General features: G+C 54.7%; 2 protein-coding genes across 2 annotated transcripts; both read right to left on the reverse strand.

Annotated features, from left to right (window-relative positions):
• Positions 1 to 202: 202 nt before the first annotated feature.
• Positions 203 to 9,234, reverse strand: LOC134050230 (mitochondrial fission factor homolog A-like). Its single transcript, XM_062503165.1, is given in 10 exon segments — positions 203 to 334; positions 1,396 to 1,474; positions 3,854 to 4,015; positions 4,588 to 4,676; positions 5,421 to 5,569; positions 6,088 to 6,306; positions 8,218 to 8,247; positions 8,250 to 8,287; positions 8,944 to 9,059; positions 9,118 to 9,234. Coding segments are annotated over 10 exon segments (1,131 nt in total).
• A 2,486-nt stretch (positions 9,235 to 11,720) lies between these two features.
• On the reverse strand, positions 11,721 to 16,253 carry PRRG3 (proline rich and Gla domain 3). Its single transcript, XM_062503166.1, has 7 exons — positions 16,144 to 16,253; positions 15,841 to 15,900; positions 14,748 to 14,809; positions 13,194 to 13,231; positions 13,009 to 13,110; positions 12,722 to 12,907; positions 11,721 to 12,257 (listed from the first exon to the last, which is right to left on the reverse strand). The coding sequence occupies exons 1-7, from the start codon at positions 16,251 to 16,253 to the stop codon at positions 11,721 to 11,723; spliced, it is 1,095 nt and encodes a 364-aa protein (XP_062359150.1).
• Between the last annotated feature and the right edge of the window lie 234 nt (positions 16,254 to 16,487).

The following is a 16,487-nucleotide window of genomic DNA, read 5'->3' on the forward strand; positions in this document are numbered from 1 at the left end:
GTTGTTAGGAGACCTCAGCTCTTCACAGCAGCTTCTCATACCTTCACTGTCATCAAGGCGTGAAGGACACAGATTCTTCAGGGCCCACAGTGCAAAAAGCAGTCCTAGCCAAGAAAAGAGAGACTTGCACTGCTGGCAAGTACACGAGAAATGCTCCTCACCCACTCTGCCAGGGCAAGCAGGGGAGGTCAGGCAGGGGCCATCATCTTCTAAGCCAGAGCCATGTGTTGAAGAGGCAAGCAGAGATCATCACAGAGTACACCAGGGCCTCCTTCTGCCTCCAGGCATGGCACTGCTCCTCCAGCACACGCAGCCTCCCCGAGATCCTCACCAGCTGCAAGGGAAGCAGTGGGGCACTGTCAGTGTTGGATCCCAGAAATCTGGGTTTTTGAGCTTTCTGTGAATTCTGGCACTGACCCCCTGGAGAACACTGCTTTTGACCTGAGGCTTTGGAGAAGGCTTCCAAGTTTGAGTGATGGAGTTGCAATCACTGTGTGTAGTTAAACAGAAGTGTGTGCTTTCACATGGTGAAGGGTTTTAAATTTGAGGGTTTTATAATATAGTAATAGGTATAGGACAAGATGGAGAAATTTGGGTGGTGTCTCTTTCAGTGCTCATCTTCCTTCTTCTTCATGGTTTCAGGGAGTAGTTTCTGGTTGGACAGTTAGTGCAGCACTGAGGGTCACAGGAATTTGGTTATTGGGTTAAAAATATAAATAATATAGGTGTTAGTTCTCTATTGGACTGTTTAGCTTTAACAGATCTTGTAGCTAGCTGGATCTCTCTCCATTTTGCTCGCTTCTAGCTGGTGGCTAGAAGTGTTTCTGAGTTTTCTGTACTTTTGCTAAGATTTGATAAACAACCAAGCCCGAACACGAGAAAATCTGTTTCCTTCATGTGTTTTTTAATCCTGGCTCTGAGTGAAGACAGAAGAGACTTCACACAAACCATTAATTAAGTGGTGCAAAACACCACCACCGTTACATGCCAGCACCCCAGAAGCGTGGGACAGCAAGGGATGGAAAGATGGGAGCTGCTGCCTCCTTCAGGTCCTCCTTTCCTAAAGCAGCAGCTACCTTTGTGTGGGAGGAATGGCAGCAGCACCTCAGGTCTGCAGCAGATGCTTCAGGAAAAGATTTTTCCCATCAGAGAGCATCTGAACCCCTCTCACTGCCACCAGAGGGGTCTGGCTGTGTCCTGCAGCCCTTCAGCCCCTCAGGGTAGGAGCTCGATGGATCAACACACATCTAAGTCCTCTCGTGCCTCTCTGTAAGGTGGGACCAGTGTGACAGCACCAGCCCACCAGGACTGAGCAACTGCCCCTGAAGCCTCCTCGCCCCTCCCCTGTGGCTTCTCCAGAAAACATTTGCAGCCAGCCCTTCACCCCCACCTCACCTGCCTCTTCATCGCTGCCACCTCTGTCACCCCGGCCTCCTCCAAGGCACTCTCTGCAGCTGGGATGGGCTCATGGAAGCTGGGAAAGGAAAGCAGAGATGCAGGTGGACAAGCACTGCTCATGGGGTGCAGCTGACTCCCCACAAATGCAGCACTGCCAAGGGGAGCTGAGCCATGCAGGGAGTGCATCCCCTTTATCCCAGGCTGTGCTGCACCAGGACAAAGCAAACAGCACCTGCACAGCATCCACTCACCTCTTCTTAACCCCCATCATACACACTGGTACCCCTCCAGCACACACCCAAAGTGGTCAGGACAAGCAGACAGCACATGCCAAGACAGGAAACACATGCTTGTATTTCTTTAGAGGTGCAACAGAGAAAACATATCTACTAAGCATCCATTCTCTGTAGTCCCAGGAATTCACTGAGAGCTGGATAAAACATCTTTACAGCCAGTCAGGTAAAGAGGTATCACAGGACCAGTGCTGAAATGGAGGGGTGATCCCATTTACATCATAGGTGAGGAAGCTGCCATCAGCTGGAGGGAACTATCACTTTTTGCTCCTGTAGCAAGTTTTACCTGCAATTTGAAACATAAACTAGCAACCCAAACGTTCACCATTTTCTTCCCTCCCTGGAAACACAGGGGCCCCCACTGGAATGAGCTGCAGCACTGGTAGAGGCAGCACAGACCACTGATCCCCAGGGCAGTCCCTGGAGGCACAGCCTCACTGCAGGGTCCTCACCGAGTCACAAAATAAAGTAGATCCACAGTGAGCAAAAATATACATTCCTGTCATTATAGGCTAGCCCAAAATCAGCTATTCTATAACCAAAACTCTCCTGTGCATACCAATAACTCACAAGTGCACTCACTGATCCCATAGGGGTTAACAAGCACCTAACCCCACTCCTTGGAGACCCAGCAGAGGAGAGGGTGTTTATCCCCGTTTGTAACATGATGCTGATCTAGCTGAAGACAAGCCAGAAGAGCATGTGGAGATTCACTGAATCCCCATCTGAAACTCCATTTGTGAGATAATGCCTCTATAAAACATAGCTGCAGAGTAAAATGACAGTCACAACAGAAAGAAAAATACAATTTTCCCCAGCAGATAACCATGAAAAAAGGACACATCCTGCAGCTTTTGACTCCAAATCCCAGCTGATACAGGTGAACACCCTTTAAAGCAGAGACCAGAACTTGCTTTCTGGTGATTCATACCCTTCAAGAGGTCACTGTCAGCCAGGTATTCCAGTCCCTGTCTGAGACCACACTCGACTAAAATTTCAGGACAAACAAGTCAGCACAGTCTTTTAGTTTATTGTTGCATAGGAGTACAAAGCTGTCATACTGAAGGGATGTCTGCATCTAAAGAGATGTAAAGTACCAAGAAGAGGTGTTTGAGGGTGGCTGGTTTCAAAGAGAGATCAAGGCCTGGGGAGAAGCCCCAGAATCATCCCACTACATTACAGCAGCTCTGCAGGCTACCATGGCCTGAATGTCCTCCATTGCTGGAGGGAGGAGGGAGAAGGTCTTTTGTAGCCACTAACCACATCTCTTGGTCATTAAGAAATTAAGATCATGTTTGAAGACAGCCTCAGCCTACAGTTTTTAAGAGCAGAGACATCACTTTGGATCATCAGCAAGCAGCAGCCAGCTGGGGAGGGAAGGCAGGATGTGCCACCGATGATGGATGTGATGATGGATGCTGGTTCTCCTCCCTTTCTGCCTGGAGGCTTTGCTCAAGGAGAATGAGAAGTATTTAGATGTTCCTCCAGGTGCTCAGCAGCCTTAGAGCAGTGGGGACACCTTAAGGCTGCAAGGATGTTTTTGAACAGAGAATTTACTGCAGTGCCACGGATAAGGGTGGTGGAGATGGTTCCTCCAGCACATCTGGAGAGACTGAGGCCACTGCACACTTGCTTTAGGGAGCACAGAGGGACACCACACCCTGGCCAGGGGCACTGGCTGTGGGATGAGTGCAGCCAGCTCATGGAAAGGCTAATTCAGAGTGACCAAGAGACAGCAAAGGGTGCTGGGAGCCTGCAGGAGAGGCTGTCTCGGGTACAGCACCTGGGTCAGGCTGGCTGCTCTGGATTTGGATTCCCTTCACACACCCCTCCCCAACAAGCTAGGAGAGCATACAGAAGAATCAGTCCTTGCTTAGCAGCAAACTCCCAGCAGTGCCACAGCAGCAGAGGGTCACTCAGGGTGCCCAGGGACTGGTGTTAAGCTGAGCAGCAGACTCAAGCCTGGCTGGGTTAGTGAGGTGCACTAAGGCCTGGCACCCAGAGCTGGCAGACAGGATAGATGAGAAAGAAAGTCCAACGCAGCCATGCAGGACCACCCTGCAGCCCACAGCTTACAGAGCTCGTGCCTGGCTCATGCCTCAGCAAGGCACAGGCCAGGCCTGGCAGAGTGACAGAGCTGGCTCAGGACAAGCCAAAGTCACCTGGGCTGCGCTGGGTCTCGCAGAGAGTCCTGGACACGGTGGAAGAGCACCTGGCCCAGGAGGTACATGGTCTGGAAGATGTTCTGCATGGAGTAGATCCTGCCTGCCTCCGTGAGGAGAGGGAATGGGGCACTGGGAGCAGGCAGGGGACACGAGTCTGGCCTGGGTACACACAGAATCACGCCTGTTACTCCCTGGTCTTGCACAACAGGGCACAGCCTGGCACTAGACACTGCCCCTCATCCCTTCAGCAGCTCCAAGCATCTCTGGGTAATGCCCCTGGCACCCAGACCCCAATGGAATCAGCTGGGAGAACCCTCTCCAGCACCCCCAGACTCAGAGCTAGCCACCTGGTTCATCCAAAGCCAACCATGGCTGTGTGCCATGCTGATCTCCTGCCACCCAGGACAGCTCTAGACTTAAGTGGGACAGTAGTCCCTGCTCCAGGATTAGCTCAGAGACAATTTCCCCACTGCAGAGACTCTGGAGCCCAAGGGCACGAGCAGAGGTCTGGGGAACAAGACAGCTGCCTCCAAAGCTGCCCAGCACGAACAACTCTGGCACCAAAGTCCATGTTCCTCTCATGGAGGAGCAGGACTTGGCAGGCACTGCATCGCTCTGATTTGTATCCCCATGCCCCTCTCAGGACACCAACACCAGAGAGCTTCAAAACAGCCCAGTGAGAGGAGATGCTGCTCCCCACCTGCCCTGGGTGACCCTGGGCCAGTGCTCACCCCTCATGCTGCTGTCCTGGGCTGTGCAAGGCCAGCTGGGCACAGTCACTCGGGGTCCTGTCCCTCCGTGACCTGCTGCTGTGATGGCCCTGTGGGAATCAAACATAACCACGTTAGCACAAGAGCTGAGCCCAGCCTGGTGCCCTGTGTGGGCTGCAGGGCCATCAGCACGGGGAGAGCACTCCATGGTGGGAGCACTACAGGAGCCCCAAGCTGGTGACCTGGTGCTGGTGCAGGTGGGGACAATGCTCAGAGCAGGCACAGGGTCCCCAGCACGAGCCTGCTGATCTGACCTCTGGCCAGATCCAAACCCCTGAACCTAACCCATCCAGGATCAGCTCTCAAATTTCAGGGAGGTTAAAGCACTAGAGGAGGCAGAACAGCAGCTCCAGCAGCCAAACCAAATCTTTGCCTGCCCATGCCTGGGACCTCTCTTTGAAAGAGTCTCACACATCTGCTTTTGGCTCTGACCCCAGATCCCTTTACACTGCTGTGATGAACCAGCTCTACCTCATACTTCAGCAAGAAGAAAAGGAGGTTGAAAAAGGACTTAAAAAGTAGCAGCAGCAGCAGCCAGTGGTGGGACTACACCTACCTTAGCCTACCCCCATCCATAAAATGCAGCAGGAGCTGTGGCTGAATCCAGGTCCCAGCACACTGGTGTGCACTGGTTCCAGGTCAGAAACAGATCTCTCCATCCCTACCCCCTCACTCCTAGGGCCTCCTGCAAGATGAATCCTGGTTTGGAGTAATAACAGCCATCTGGAGAGCCCCAGATTTGGGATTGTTCCTATTCCCCACCCCAGGCATCCCCATCCCTGCCCATACAGTACCGATCGCTTGCGTCGCTGGGTGCTGGCTCTGCTGGCTGAGGGCAGGAAAGGGAGGTCCCCAGAGGGGTCTGGGGACACGTGCACCACCACAGAGGGGACCTTCCTTGGCTGGGTCAGCAGGACTGGCCTCAGATTGGTGTCTGATATCTCTACAGACAAGAGAGAGGGAAGAATTAAGCCAACCTGAGTGGCCTCAGGAGAGGGAAGAGAGATGCACCCACGTGGAGAGTCAAGCCTGTGTTTAGTGCCAGATGGACAAACACTATGCCCTGGGTTTTTTGCACAGCCCAGAAGGCAGAGCCTCTGCTTCAGGACAGCAAGGTTTCAGAGCTGTTCATCAAAGACAGGGACGAATGTCCTGCATCCCAAAGCAAGGCCCCTACCAAAGGCCAAGAGGGAACTGGAAGAGACATGGGGGGAGATGCCTCCACATTTTGCTCCTCACCTGCTGGAATTAAGGCCCCCCCCAGACTTCTTTGGTGACCTTTGCTCTCCTTTTCCTGAGCCATCCACCACCCTGCCCTACATTCCTGAAGAAAAGTGCCTGCATTATCTGCCCCCAACCTCTCCTCTAGCAAATCAAATGAAAGGGGGGTTTATAAAGGGGTCCTACTCCCTAGGATGTTGTAGTGCCCCACCAACCTCCAGCCACCCCAGAAGACACTACCTGCCAGAGAAATCCTATCAGGGATGTGCATCTGAAAGGACGCAGAGACATCCTCTGTCCCTGTCTTCCTGTCCCCAGGGCTGCAGCTCTCTGCCACCTTCAGCCTGTTGGGAACCTGCATCCTTTGGTTGATGGCTTCTGTGAAGAGCAGGTCACAGCGGACCCGGTTCAGGTCCAGTCCCCAAAGTGGCCACATCTTTGCAGATGTCCTCAGATCTCCTGGGGTGTCACAAAGAGGGAAAGAAAGGTGCAAAGTGGCAACACGAGCAGCACTTCCAAAATTGACAGCAGGGGCAGCTCTTCTCGCACCTGCACGGGGACAACACTATCTGCTGTAAGAGCTAAAATACAGGCAGAAACAACCCAAAAGATGGACACTGCAGGAATTGTCTGGGAGAAGAGGATGTCCCACAGTGCCCAGCTGGCAGGGACAAGGTGTCCTGGGAGCCGCATATGAGCTTAGTACCCACTGCCTCAAATGATAGCAGGGAAAGGGCTCAACACAGTTCAGTGTACATTAAAAACTAGTGAAAAAGAAGTAATGTTTTTTGGAGGGCTGGGATCACATTCTTGTGTTCATCTATACCTTCGAGGAAAAATTAGGTTTTCTAAAAGTAAAACACACTTTTTGGTGATGGGCTTTCAGGTTACCATAGGAAAGGTTTTGGTGCTTAGTTGTTCTCCACATACACACGTTCACTGCAGTATCCCCAGGGCCATACCCCATTCACCCCATGATCCTGCACTCCTCAGGTGACCCATATCCAGCCAAGGATGGACTTTGCCCTGAGCAAAGATGCTGAACCACCCTTCCAGAGTGGAAGGAAAACCACACATCCCCTTCCTCAGCTTGGAGCAGAGCCCCCAGCTTGGCTTTCTCCCAGGTGGGGACCAGCACCAAGAGGGACAGAGCCCCCAGCTCTCACTGCTCCTGGGAGCAGCTGACAGCAGGACCATGACATGGGACACAGACACTACCTGGGGCTTTGCCACTCTCAGGATACACAATGGCCCCATGCCTCAGTTTCCCTTTTGCCAAGTCCCAGGGTTTTGAGGTGCTCTGGGGCCACGGTGTTCCAAGACTTTCACCAAGCCATACAAGCAGAGGGCAATCAATGTACACTTTTGGGAGAAGAGCCCCAAAAGTCACCTTCCTGCCTCCCAGAATATGCACTCTTTATTCTTTCCCAAAAAAGCTGCAGTTGAAGAGAAAACCCCAACAAGCAAGAGGTGCTGAGGCTGGAAGACTCCAGCCTAATCCCAGTGTTGCCCACGCACTCCAAACATGCGTGCACAGCACCCCTGCACCCTTCTTGCTGGCACCTTTTGATCTCACTGTGCCCAAAAAGGTCCTTTTTTTGCTTCTAGAAAAAAATCTCCATCCTAAGAGGGGCCAGTAGCAGCCAGGGCTACCCACCACCGCCTTCACTGCAGCTCCTTGGGGCACTTAGGACCCTCTCACCTTCCCCAGCCCCCTGCAACCCTTTAGGATTTCACCCAGGGTAGAGGAGCAGAAGGAAATCCCTGGGGAAGGATCACAGACCTGTCTCCTGCAGCTCCCAGGCCTTGACACTCCAGGTACAGGAGGGTGGCAGAACCAGCTCTGCACCTGCCACAACCAGCACTTCCAGTGATTGCTCACCTCGTGCTGCTCCCTCCTCCTCTGCCATTAAAAACCTTTTAATTACACAGGGATTTACCCAGCATCAGCAGTGATGACTCCAGTCTGCTTCCAGCCTTGCGGACACTGCCACCCTGTCCCTGCATTGAGTCTGTCCTGGAGGCACTGCTGGGGACCCCACACCACCCCCACCACCCTGCCCAGCCCCACCCTTTTGTCTCACAACACACACACTCCTTCTCCCAAAACCCCAAAGAAAGTGGATTTTTGCAAGAACCCCCTACTCAGAAACAGGACAGTAATTCCTGGGATGGTCTCACAGGAGAAACATGCATCAGACCCCCAGCCAGGGTCTACAGCCATGGAGACCACCAGGTTCCTCCTTCATATTTTTGGTGCTTCAGAGGAGCGAAGACCCTGTGTTGCATTCCCAGCCTGTGTTCTGGGAAACCAGCATACATTAATAGCAGTAAATCTGGAGAGGGCAGATGTTTTCATTTTCTAATCACCTGTGAAACCACTGCAGCTCCCAAGGAACGGAGGGATGGGAAGGGGTGAGAAGCAGGCTCTGAGACTAAGCTATTAAGAAAGGGGGAAAAAAGAATCAGCTGTCAGAAGTCATAAGAACAAAATGTTTAAGTGGTTGGATTTCCTCCTTTAACTTTCTTTAAGGCTTTTTCGAGCTCTTGGCAAGCACCCCCCATTAGCCTGGAAAGGCTCAGCCTCTGCTTTGGCACTTCTTGGATTTGCAGTGACAGAGAATTTCCGGCTCACTAAGCCGGAGTAGGTTTAAGTCCTGCAAGCCAGGAAAACCTGCCCTGGGGAGAGAACACTCCACAACCTCCCTCTGCCCCTCTCCAGCCCAGGCTACCCCAAACAAAGCAGGCGGGGGACCAGCCTGGTCCAGCACACCCCGTTCGCCTCCCGGGGTGGGGAGCTGGAGGGAGCAATGGGTTTGATCTCAGGTCTGCCCTCCGGCTCGGGGATGCGCCTTGTCCGGGCAGAGAAAGGGCACCGGGAATGAAGGGATTCCTCACCCGGCTCAGGGATGTGCCTTGTCCGGGCAGAGAAAGGGCACCGGGAATGAAGGGATTCCTCACCCGGCTCAGGGATGTGCCTTGTCCCGGCAGAGAGGGGGCCCGGGAGGGAAGTGGTTCCTCACCCGGCTCAGGGGTGAGCCCGCTGTCCCGGGATAGCTCCGGGCACCGATCCCCGCAGGGGATGAGGGGACACACGGGAAGGGACACACGGCAGGAGAAGGCACAGGGAGGTCCCTCCCGCTGGGGCCATCCCGGCCCAGCCCCGGGGCCCGCAGAGCTCCGGCCCGGCCGTGCGCACGGACAAAGGGACACTGCGGGACGGGGGAGGGACACTTACTTTTTATCGCAGACCAACGCAACTTGCCGGACCTGTAAACAGCCGCGCCCGCTGCCGGGACGGGGCGGCACCAGCGGGGACAGCCCGAACCCTCCCCGGTAATTAACCCGGCCCCCGGTAATTAGCCCCGCCCCCGGCAATGAGCCCATCCCCCCGGTAATTAACCCGGCCCCCCGGTAATGAGCCCAGCCCCTCGGTGTCCAGCCCTGCCCCGGTGTCCAGCCGGTCCCCCTTCGCTTAAAGCCGCAGCCGGTAATTAACGCGTTGCGATTCATCCCGGTGCCACTTGCCCCGGGATCCCCCCTGTCCCCAGCCCTGCTCAGCCGCGTGCTGGAACACAGGCATCGCTCTCTCCAGGGGCAGAACCAAACCCAGGACCTTCCCCGTGTCCCTATCCCCGGGACGCTTGCGGGCAAACCCCGCTCCCCGCAGTCCCCGCTGTCCCTGTGCCGGAGCTAATCTCTGCCCCTCCGCAGTGATAAAATGATCCCTTTGGGATTAACGGCAGTTTTAAACACTTCTGAATGGGGACAAGGGTCCAAGACCTGACCGTAAAATCTGGGTTTGAAAGGACTTAAAATAAATCCCCCGCTGCCCTAGTCTTGCTATTTAAAGGGGATTATCTAAGGGGTTCAGGAACACACAGAGGACAGCAGGACAACCTGTGCACTTCAATCCCCTCAAAGACCCTCAGAAAACCTTTCTGCATCTCACCTGCTGGCAGCTCAGGACACCCTTCAGGTTTCTCAGAGGGCACACCACATGCCCAGGTGAAGTTCAGGGCTCCAATTGAATGCATGGGATTCACCCCCAGACGCCCCTATCCTCACTGGGGATGGATGGTCCTGCAGCCATGGCAGGGGTTATTGGTATCGTTGTCCCCCACAACACCCTTTGTGGGAAAAAGCCACCCTGTACCACTCAGACAGTGAGTTTTTTAATAAATATTTTTTTTTTTTCCCCGCACAGAAATATACCAAGTTTTACAGAATACTAACTGCAGGGTTAATGACCGAGCATCAATGACAGAGGATGCAGAGCACCCTTATGTCTCCCTCCAGTGTTCTCCGGGCTCTGACACTCACTGTCAGGTCTCCCCATAACCCCGACCTGCTAAGGCTGGGGAGGGGACACACGAGGTGACAGCATGTCCTGCCCCAGGAGCAGCCACGCTGGGCAAGCCTCAGCTCTGGGCTGAGGGCACCAGCTGCAAAAGCATCACTGGGGCCGGGTGGGATGCAGGCCACTGATGGATGGACAATAGCCTTCTGGTGCTGCTGGAGAGTGGTGCTGGGTGAACACCGAGTGGTGGCAGTGCTGGGAGCTTCTGGGCTGCTTCTGGGGGGCTGGAGCACAACCCTTATATTAATCCATCAGACATGATTGGGGAAGGACAGCCCCGTTCCCTACAGGCAGCTGCCCTGGGAAAGGGGACACTGATCCCACAGCAAAGCACCTGGCTCTGCCTTGCCCTGGCAACACAACCACCCGAGCAGGGCTTGGCCCTGTTCCTGACTGTCAAGGCATGGTCCTGTGGCTCCCACCCCTGTCAGCAGGACCTCCATAACACAGCCCTGGACAACAAACACTCAGCCCACCTGAGAGGTCAGGAAGAGAGTGGAGTCTCACATTCCACTTTAGCTGCTCTGGAGGACAAAGAGCCCCAGAGAGAGGGTCCAGGCAGGGCAGAAAGGTTTGGGTTAGGGAGAGGAGAGGTTTGGCCTGTCTGCAGGCTCACAGCTCTGGGGCAGACACCAGATAGGCCACGCTTCAGGAGAGACTGAATCCCCATCACTTAAAGCCATGAGACCACATTTGGCTGGGGGTAGTAGACAATCCCCTTGGCCAGCTCTGCAACAGCCAGACCTCCAGCTGCTCAGGACCCACAGGTTCCTGATGCAGAGAGCATCAGGAATAGGCCCTGCTTCTCCAAAGTCACTTACCTCAAGTAAAAGACCACCACAAGCCCTTTCTCCCTTTCTAAAGGGACCTAGGAGATCAGAGAGCACTTTCCTGATCTCCACACAGCAAATATCACTACAGGCACCACAGTAGTGGACCAGGCTCCCCACTCCCACTTGGCAACAAATCCACCTGGGGGAAGCACCATCTCCCTACAGAGCTGGCCCCACCAACTGCTGGGATGGACAAAAATTTGCCACACCAATCCTACATCTCCATCACCTAATCAGACCCCTGAGCAGTAGAACAGGGCCCAGTGAGGACATGGGATGAGGCTGAGCAGCAGCCTAGGGAGGCAGCAAGGCTGTTCTAATCATGGGAAATGTTATGTCTGTTTGAGGGGGAAGTGAGGAAATCAAATGCACCATGGGGATACCCCTGCATTGAGCCAGGAACAAGCTGCTGGTCTGCTCTGGCTGCTACAGCACTTACGTGAGTGGGGAGTGAGGGGCAGGAGACGGCTGGCTGGCTCCAGAGCCGTCCCACAGCCCTGCCTCACCCCTCCTGGGGACAGCTGTTTTTGGTTAGGAGGGTAAGGCTATTGTGTGATGGCACCAGATTGTACAGGTGAGATGGGAGCCTGACGGACACCTGAAGGGGGTCTCAGGCACGGCGAAGGGAGGGTGGCTGGGTGAGTGTGAGTGTGTGAAGAGGCAGGAGGGAGGCAGACCCGCTATTTGCCCGCGGCAGGGGCCGTGGCCACGATCTCTTCGTACTTGGGCGGAGGCTCATTGTAGGAGACGCTGGTCTCCTCGCCACTGCTGCTCTCCGGATGGCCCGTCACCTCCTCATAGGAAGGTGGAGGGGTGGCACTGGACAGTCTGGAAAGGATGGAGACAGAATGCTCTGGTGGACAGAGGGTGCTGTCTGGCTGGGGGGTGCCCCCGGCTCTGCCATCCCCAGCGCCCCTGTTGCTGGCTTCCCGCTGGTACTGGGTCTCCCCTTGGCTCTGCGACCGCTCCCGGTACACCATGACCCTGGGGAGGCTGCGGCCCGTCCGGCTGGCCAGGTAACGGTTCTGGGCATAGGAAGGGCGGTGGCGGGTGGCCTTTTGCAGCTGGCACCTCCAGATGATGAAGAGGGCGATGACTATGAGAAGAGCCACTCCCAAGAGGGGCACCACCACGTACATAGCGTCAGAGCGCTCCGTGCTGTGCCCAGGGTCCTTGACAGAGTACACAGAGCTGGTGTAGCCTTTCCAAAACTCCATCTGAATAGGAACAGAGAAACAACTGTCACGTGCTACAGGTGAGAGAAGGATCCCAACCACCACCAGCAATAATCACTGCCCTCCCCAGGCACACAAAAGGGGCAGCGTTTTGGATGTCCCCCACCCCTTCAACCTGAGGCGCTGTGGGAACCAACACAGAACATCCCTCAACAACACAAAATTCATTCCGCACCAAGCCCGGCCTAGAGAATGATGGACAACAGCACAGATTTGCCACACATGCCCAGGGAGCACCACATCACCCTGCAGCTGTGGGCAGGGTGTCCTGGCAAAAGCAAGGTGAGGCCATTGCCTGGGAAGTGAGGCCACAACATGCTGCCTGCAGCCAAAACAGGACTAAAGGAACAGGAGAGGCTGTTTCCCTTGTGCTTTCCTTCTGTCTCCAGCCTGCTGGGGTGTGAGCCCTGCCACATGCACGGGGGAGCAGCACAGGAAACACGCACCGTCTTCTCCTTGTTCTCAAACACCTCCTTGACCTCCTCGTAGCTGCAGACCTCCTCGATGCACTCCCGCTCGATGGTGCCCTGCCGGATCTCTTCCAGGAAGCCATTGGCTCTGGGAAAGCGTTTCAGGAGCGAGTGGGCATTCCTGGCCCCCAAGAACACTGCAACACACAAGGCAGAGACACTCTGAACAGGGACAACCCCATACCTGCCCTCTGCCCAGACAAGCTTTCCCACCCAGATTCCTGATGCTGCATGCATCCTCAACACCAAAAACCCAGGGCTACAATCAGGTAGGACAGCAGGTAGGACAGCCAAAGGGGCACAGGACTCTTGGGGTCTGCCCAGAAACATATGGCACCAGGAGCCCTCCTCTCAGGGCTGAGGTGCTAGAGACACCGGAAGCAGCAGCTGCAGCCACACAGGGCAACTGAGGAAGAGACAAAAGGCTCAAAAAATATTTGTTACCAACCTCCTGCCCCTGATGGATTTCATCTTTCTGCCCCTTTGCTGCAGGGCAAGGGAGATCCCACCAGGAGAGCAAGACCCCACAGGGCTGGGACACAGAGCTCTGCGAGGACAGGGGGCCAGCACCAAGAGGGACTCAGCACACAGTTCAACACAACAGCCTGAAGCTGCTGTCCCTGCTGCCAGCTGCTCAGGGGTCATGCAAGCTCAGGTGGCATCAAGGACTCTGTTCAGGCCCCAGAGAAATCACTGTCTTCTCCCAAGCCCATAACAAGGGCAAACATCCCCAAAACACAGGGACAGCACACGGGGTTATGAGTCAGGGGTCTGAGCAACCTCTCCTCACACAGCATCACATTCTCATCCCCACTGTGTTTTGATGCAGAGGCTTCACAAACTTTCCTCTGCTCCCAAAGCCTGGGAGGCTCCTCAACTCTTCCCACAGCACATGCAGTCCTGAAGCCAGACAGAGCAGGAACAGCACCTTCCTGCCTGCAAGAGACATCAAAGCCTCTCCCCCATATCCTGCAGGAGGGACACTTCCATGGGGTGCAGGAGGCAAGCACCTGCCAGGACCTGCAGCAGCACAGGAGGCAAAGAAGCTGTTGCTCAGAGAGCAAAAACTTTGCACAAAACACAATCCTTCCAGGATTCAAACACGCATTTCATGAATGAGTGTTTCTACAACACAGTTCAACACACTCAGCGGTAGGCTGGTTCCAGCTCTTCCCACCAAGCCACAAAATCCTGCTGCTTCCCTTAGGAAGATGAATCAGTTCAGCAGGGTGATCCACAGGAACCTATTTACTTCCTTCACCCTCAGGCTCAGTCTTCCACTGGATCAAGGTGAACTCATTCACATAGCAGCAGCATCAAAGGAGGCAGGGGGACAGAATCCCCCATCTGTTAGCAGCTTGGTGCTAACAAAATACTGACTCCACAAGCAAAGTAGTCAGTGAAAAGCCACCAACTTCTTTCCTTTGGAGCCTTTTGCCAGGGAGAAAGGCAAGTTTCCTTCTGCTTTACCTTCCATGTATCCTGCTGCTGAAACAATACAGCAAGGTATTCGTGAGAGTATTTGAAAATATCAACAGGGACAAGATCATGGTGTAAGAAACACCTACTACTATGCTACACCACCCTGGGCTTGGAGGCACTGAGTTGCTTTTGTGCTGTGTAGGTGCATTTTCCCCTCGTGATTTATTAATGCCTTGCTTCTGTGAGCGTTTGCAGAGGGCTGAACCACTGAGGTGTGAATGAAGAGCATGAATGATGTGAGTCACAGATCTTCCCTCAGAATCGACTTTATTATGCAAACCATTTTTTTTTTACAAGGACAACCGAAAAAGCATTTTCAAGAGGCACAGAAGGCATCTTGCAGAAGGGCAGGGATAAGCTTGCCTTGGCATTCACAGTTGAGGAGAGCTATCCTGGCTGGAGAGGGAACAGGCTGGTAGGCTGACCTTGTCTTGAGCCTTTCCAGAAGGAGATGAAATTTTACAAAGACAACATTCATTCTGCAAATGTCCCATACTCTGCTGGAGAAGTCTGGCCTCACCTTCTTTGCCTCCCACCTTGATCAGGCCGTGGTATAAACTCTCCCCTCCTTGGCACTTGAGCCTGAGATTCGGATCTCAACTTCCTCAGCACATCTTAGAGCAACAAGCTTGGCTGCAGATCTCACTGTCAGGATTTTCCATCCCTGCAGAAAGCAGTCACTGGACCCCTTCCCTGCTTTGCCATGCTGAGCTGGCCACTAAGGTAGGAAACAAACACATAGGCAGGCAGGTATCACAAGCACTGTCCCAACTGCAAGCATGCTGTGACAGAGGTGTGTGTTTTTCCCCACATGCAATTTCTCTTAGGGATGTAAAAACGGCAGGAGAGCAGAAACTGAGTCACTGCTCCCTCCCCTTGAAAGTGCAAAGAGCTTCCACATGGCTCAGGACCAGAACAGGAAAACTACTGGCCTTCAGGAAATGAGCCTCTCATCTCTACTGGATCCCACACTGACATGAAGAGCAGAAAGCCAAGCAGGTCCTGTCCCCAAACCACAGGGCTGAGGGGACCTGCCAATGCCCAGCAGCCTCAGTGCTGATCCCCTGTGCCTCTCCAAGCTTCCCCACACCAGCTGGAGAACCGGTGCTCAGGAAAGATCAGAGCTTTAGGCAGGGGAAGCAGGAGCAAGGGCTGGGTTCACCGCATCCCTGCTGGGTTTCCTGGGGTGCTGCTGGCCCCTGGTGGACACCACCCCATGTCTCAGCTGCCCTGCTTGGGGGGACACCCTGGGGCTGCTTTTCTGGGGAAGGACTGTGGCTGTGCCTGCAGAGGGACAGCCAGGGATGGCAGGGAGTTTTTGATGGAGAACCTGCCCATCACCACATGCCCTCCTGCCCATCAGGGTCACCATGAAGGGGACCTATTAGCAGGGGATACTGCCACCACAGGGGACACCTTCCACCACCAGGAAATACTGGTGAACCAGCACCTGAGCTCTGGGAAGGAGAAAAGGCAGCAGTGGAAGAAGGCAGGCGCCCAGCTGGGCACCCTCCTCATTAAGTGAAGATTAAATCAGCCTTTTAAAAACACTGCCTGAAGATCTCTGCTCCCTCCCACACCAAGCACAGCACAGATAATTAAAGAAGGCATACCTGTCATCCCTGGGGTCCTCCTCCCCAGCGTGGCTACTGCCTCCACCTTCACAGCTGGCTCTGGCGACAGTCTGAGCAAATCCTGAGATCCCAGGCAGATCTCTCCATCTCTCCCTTCACTACAGCCATCCTCCTTACGCTCCCATCACACCAGGGCACGCAGCCTCCGTGCAGGATGCCCAGGAGAGCGAGGAGGAAGACTTGAGCCCAGCTCTGGACAGACCACACATCCCTCTGCAGCCTCACCAGGCTCAGCCCATCTTTAGTGCTGGCCTAGCAGTGCTCTGGGTGTGCCACAGCGACCTCGGGGTGGGGCTGAGCTCGGCAGCTTCCACAGAACGCAGAGCCCCGGTGCCACCGGCCACATAGGGCAGTCTGGCCCCCAGGGTGGGCACTGGCAGGGTGCCAGTCATGGGCATGAGGAGCACTGCTGATGAGAGATGTCAGTGCAGACAGGCAGCCCAGAGAGCCCTGGGGAGACCCAGCCTGCACAGCAAGCACCACACAGAGACAGAAATGCTGCAGCCTCCGGGTTGTCCCGGAGAGGTCCGACCTCCAGCACCTCCTCTTGACTCCCACCTTGCAGAGGGGAGAGAGAAGCACAAGTCAGGCCAGACCTCAGACCTCATCCAGGACCAACAGCCGAT

This window comes from Cinclus cinclus, chromosome 15 (assembly GCF_963662255.1).
Source record: "Cinclus cinclus chromosome 15, bCinCin1.1, whole genome shotgun sequence".
Classification (NCBI taxonomy): domain Eukaryota; kingdom Metazoa; phylum Chordata; class Aves; order Passeriformes; family Cinclidae; genus Cinclus; species Cinclus cinclus.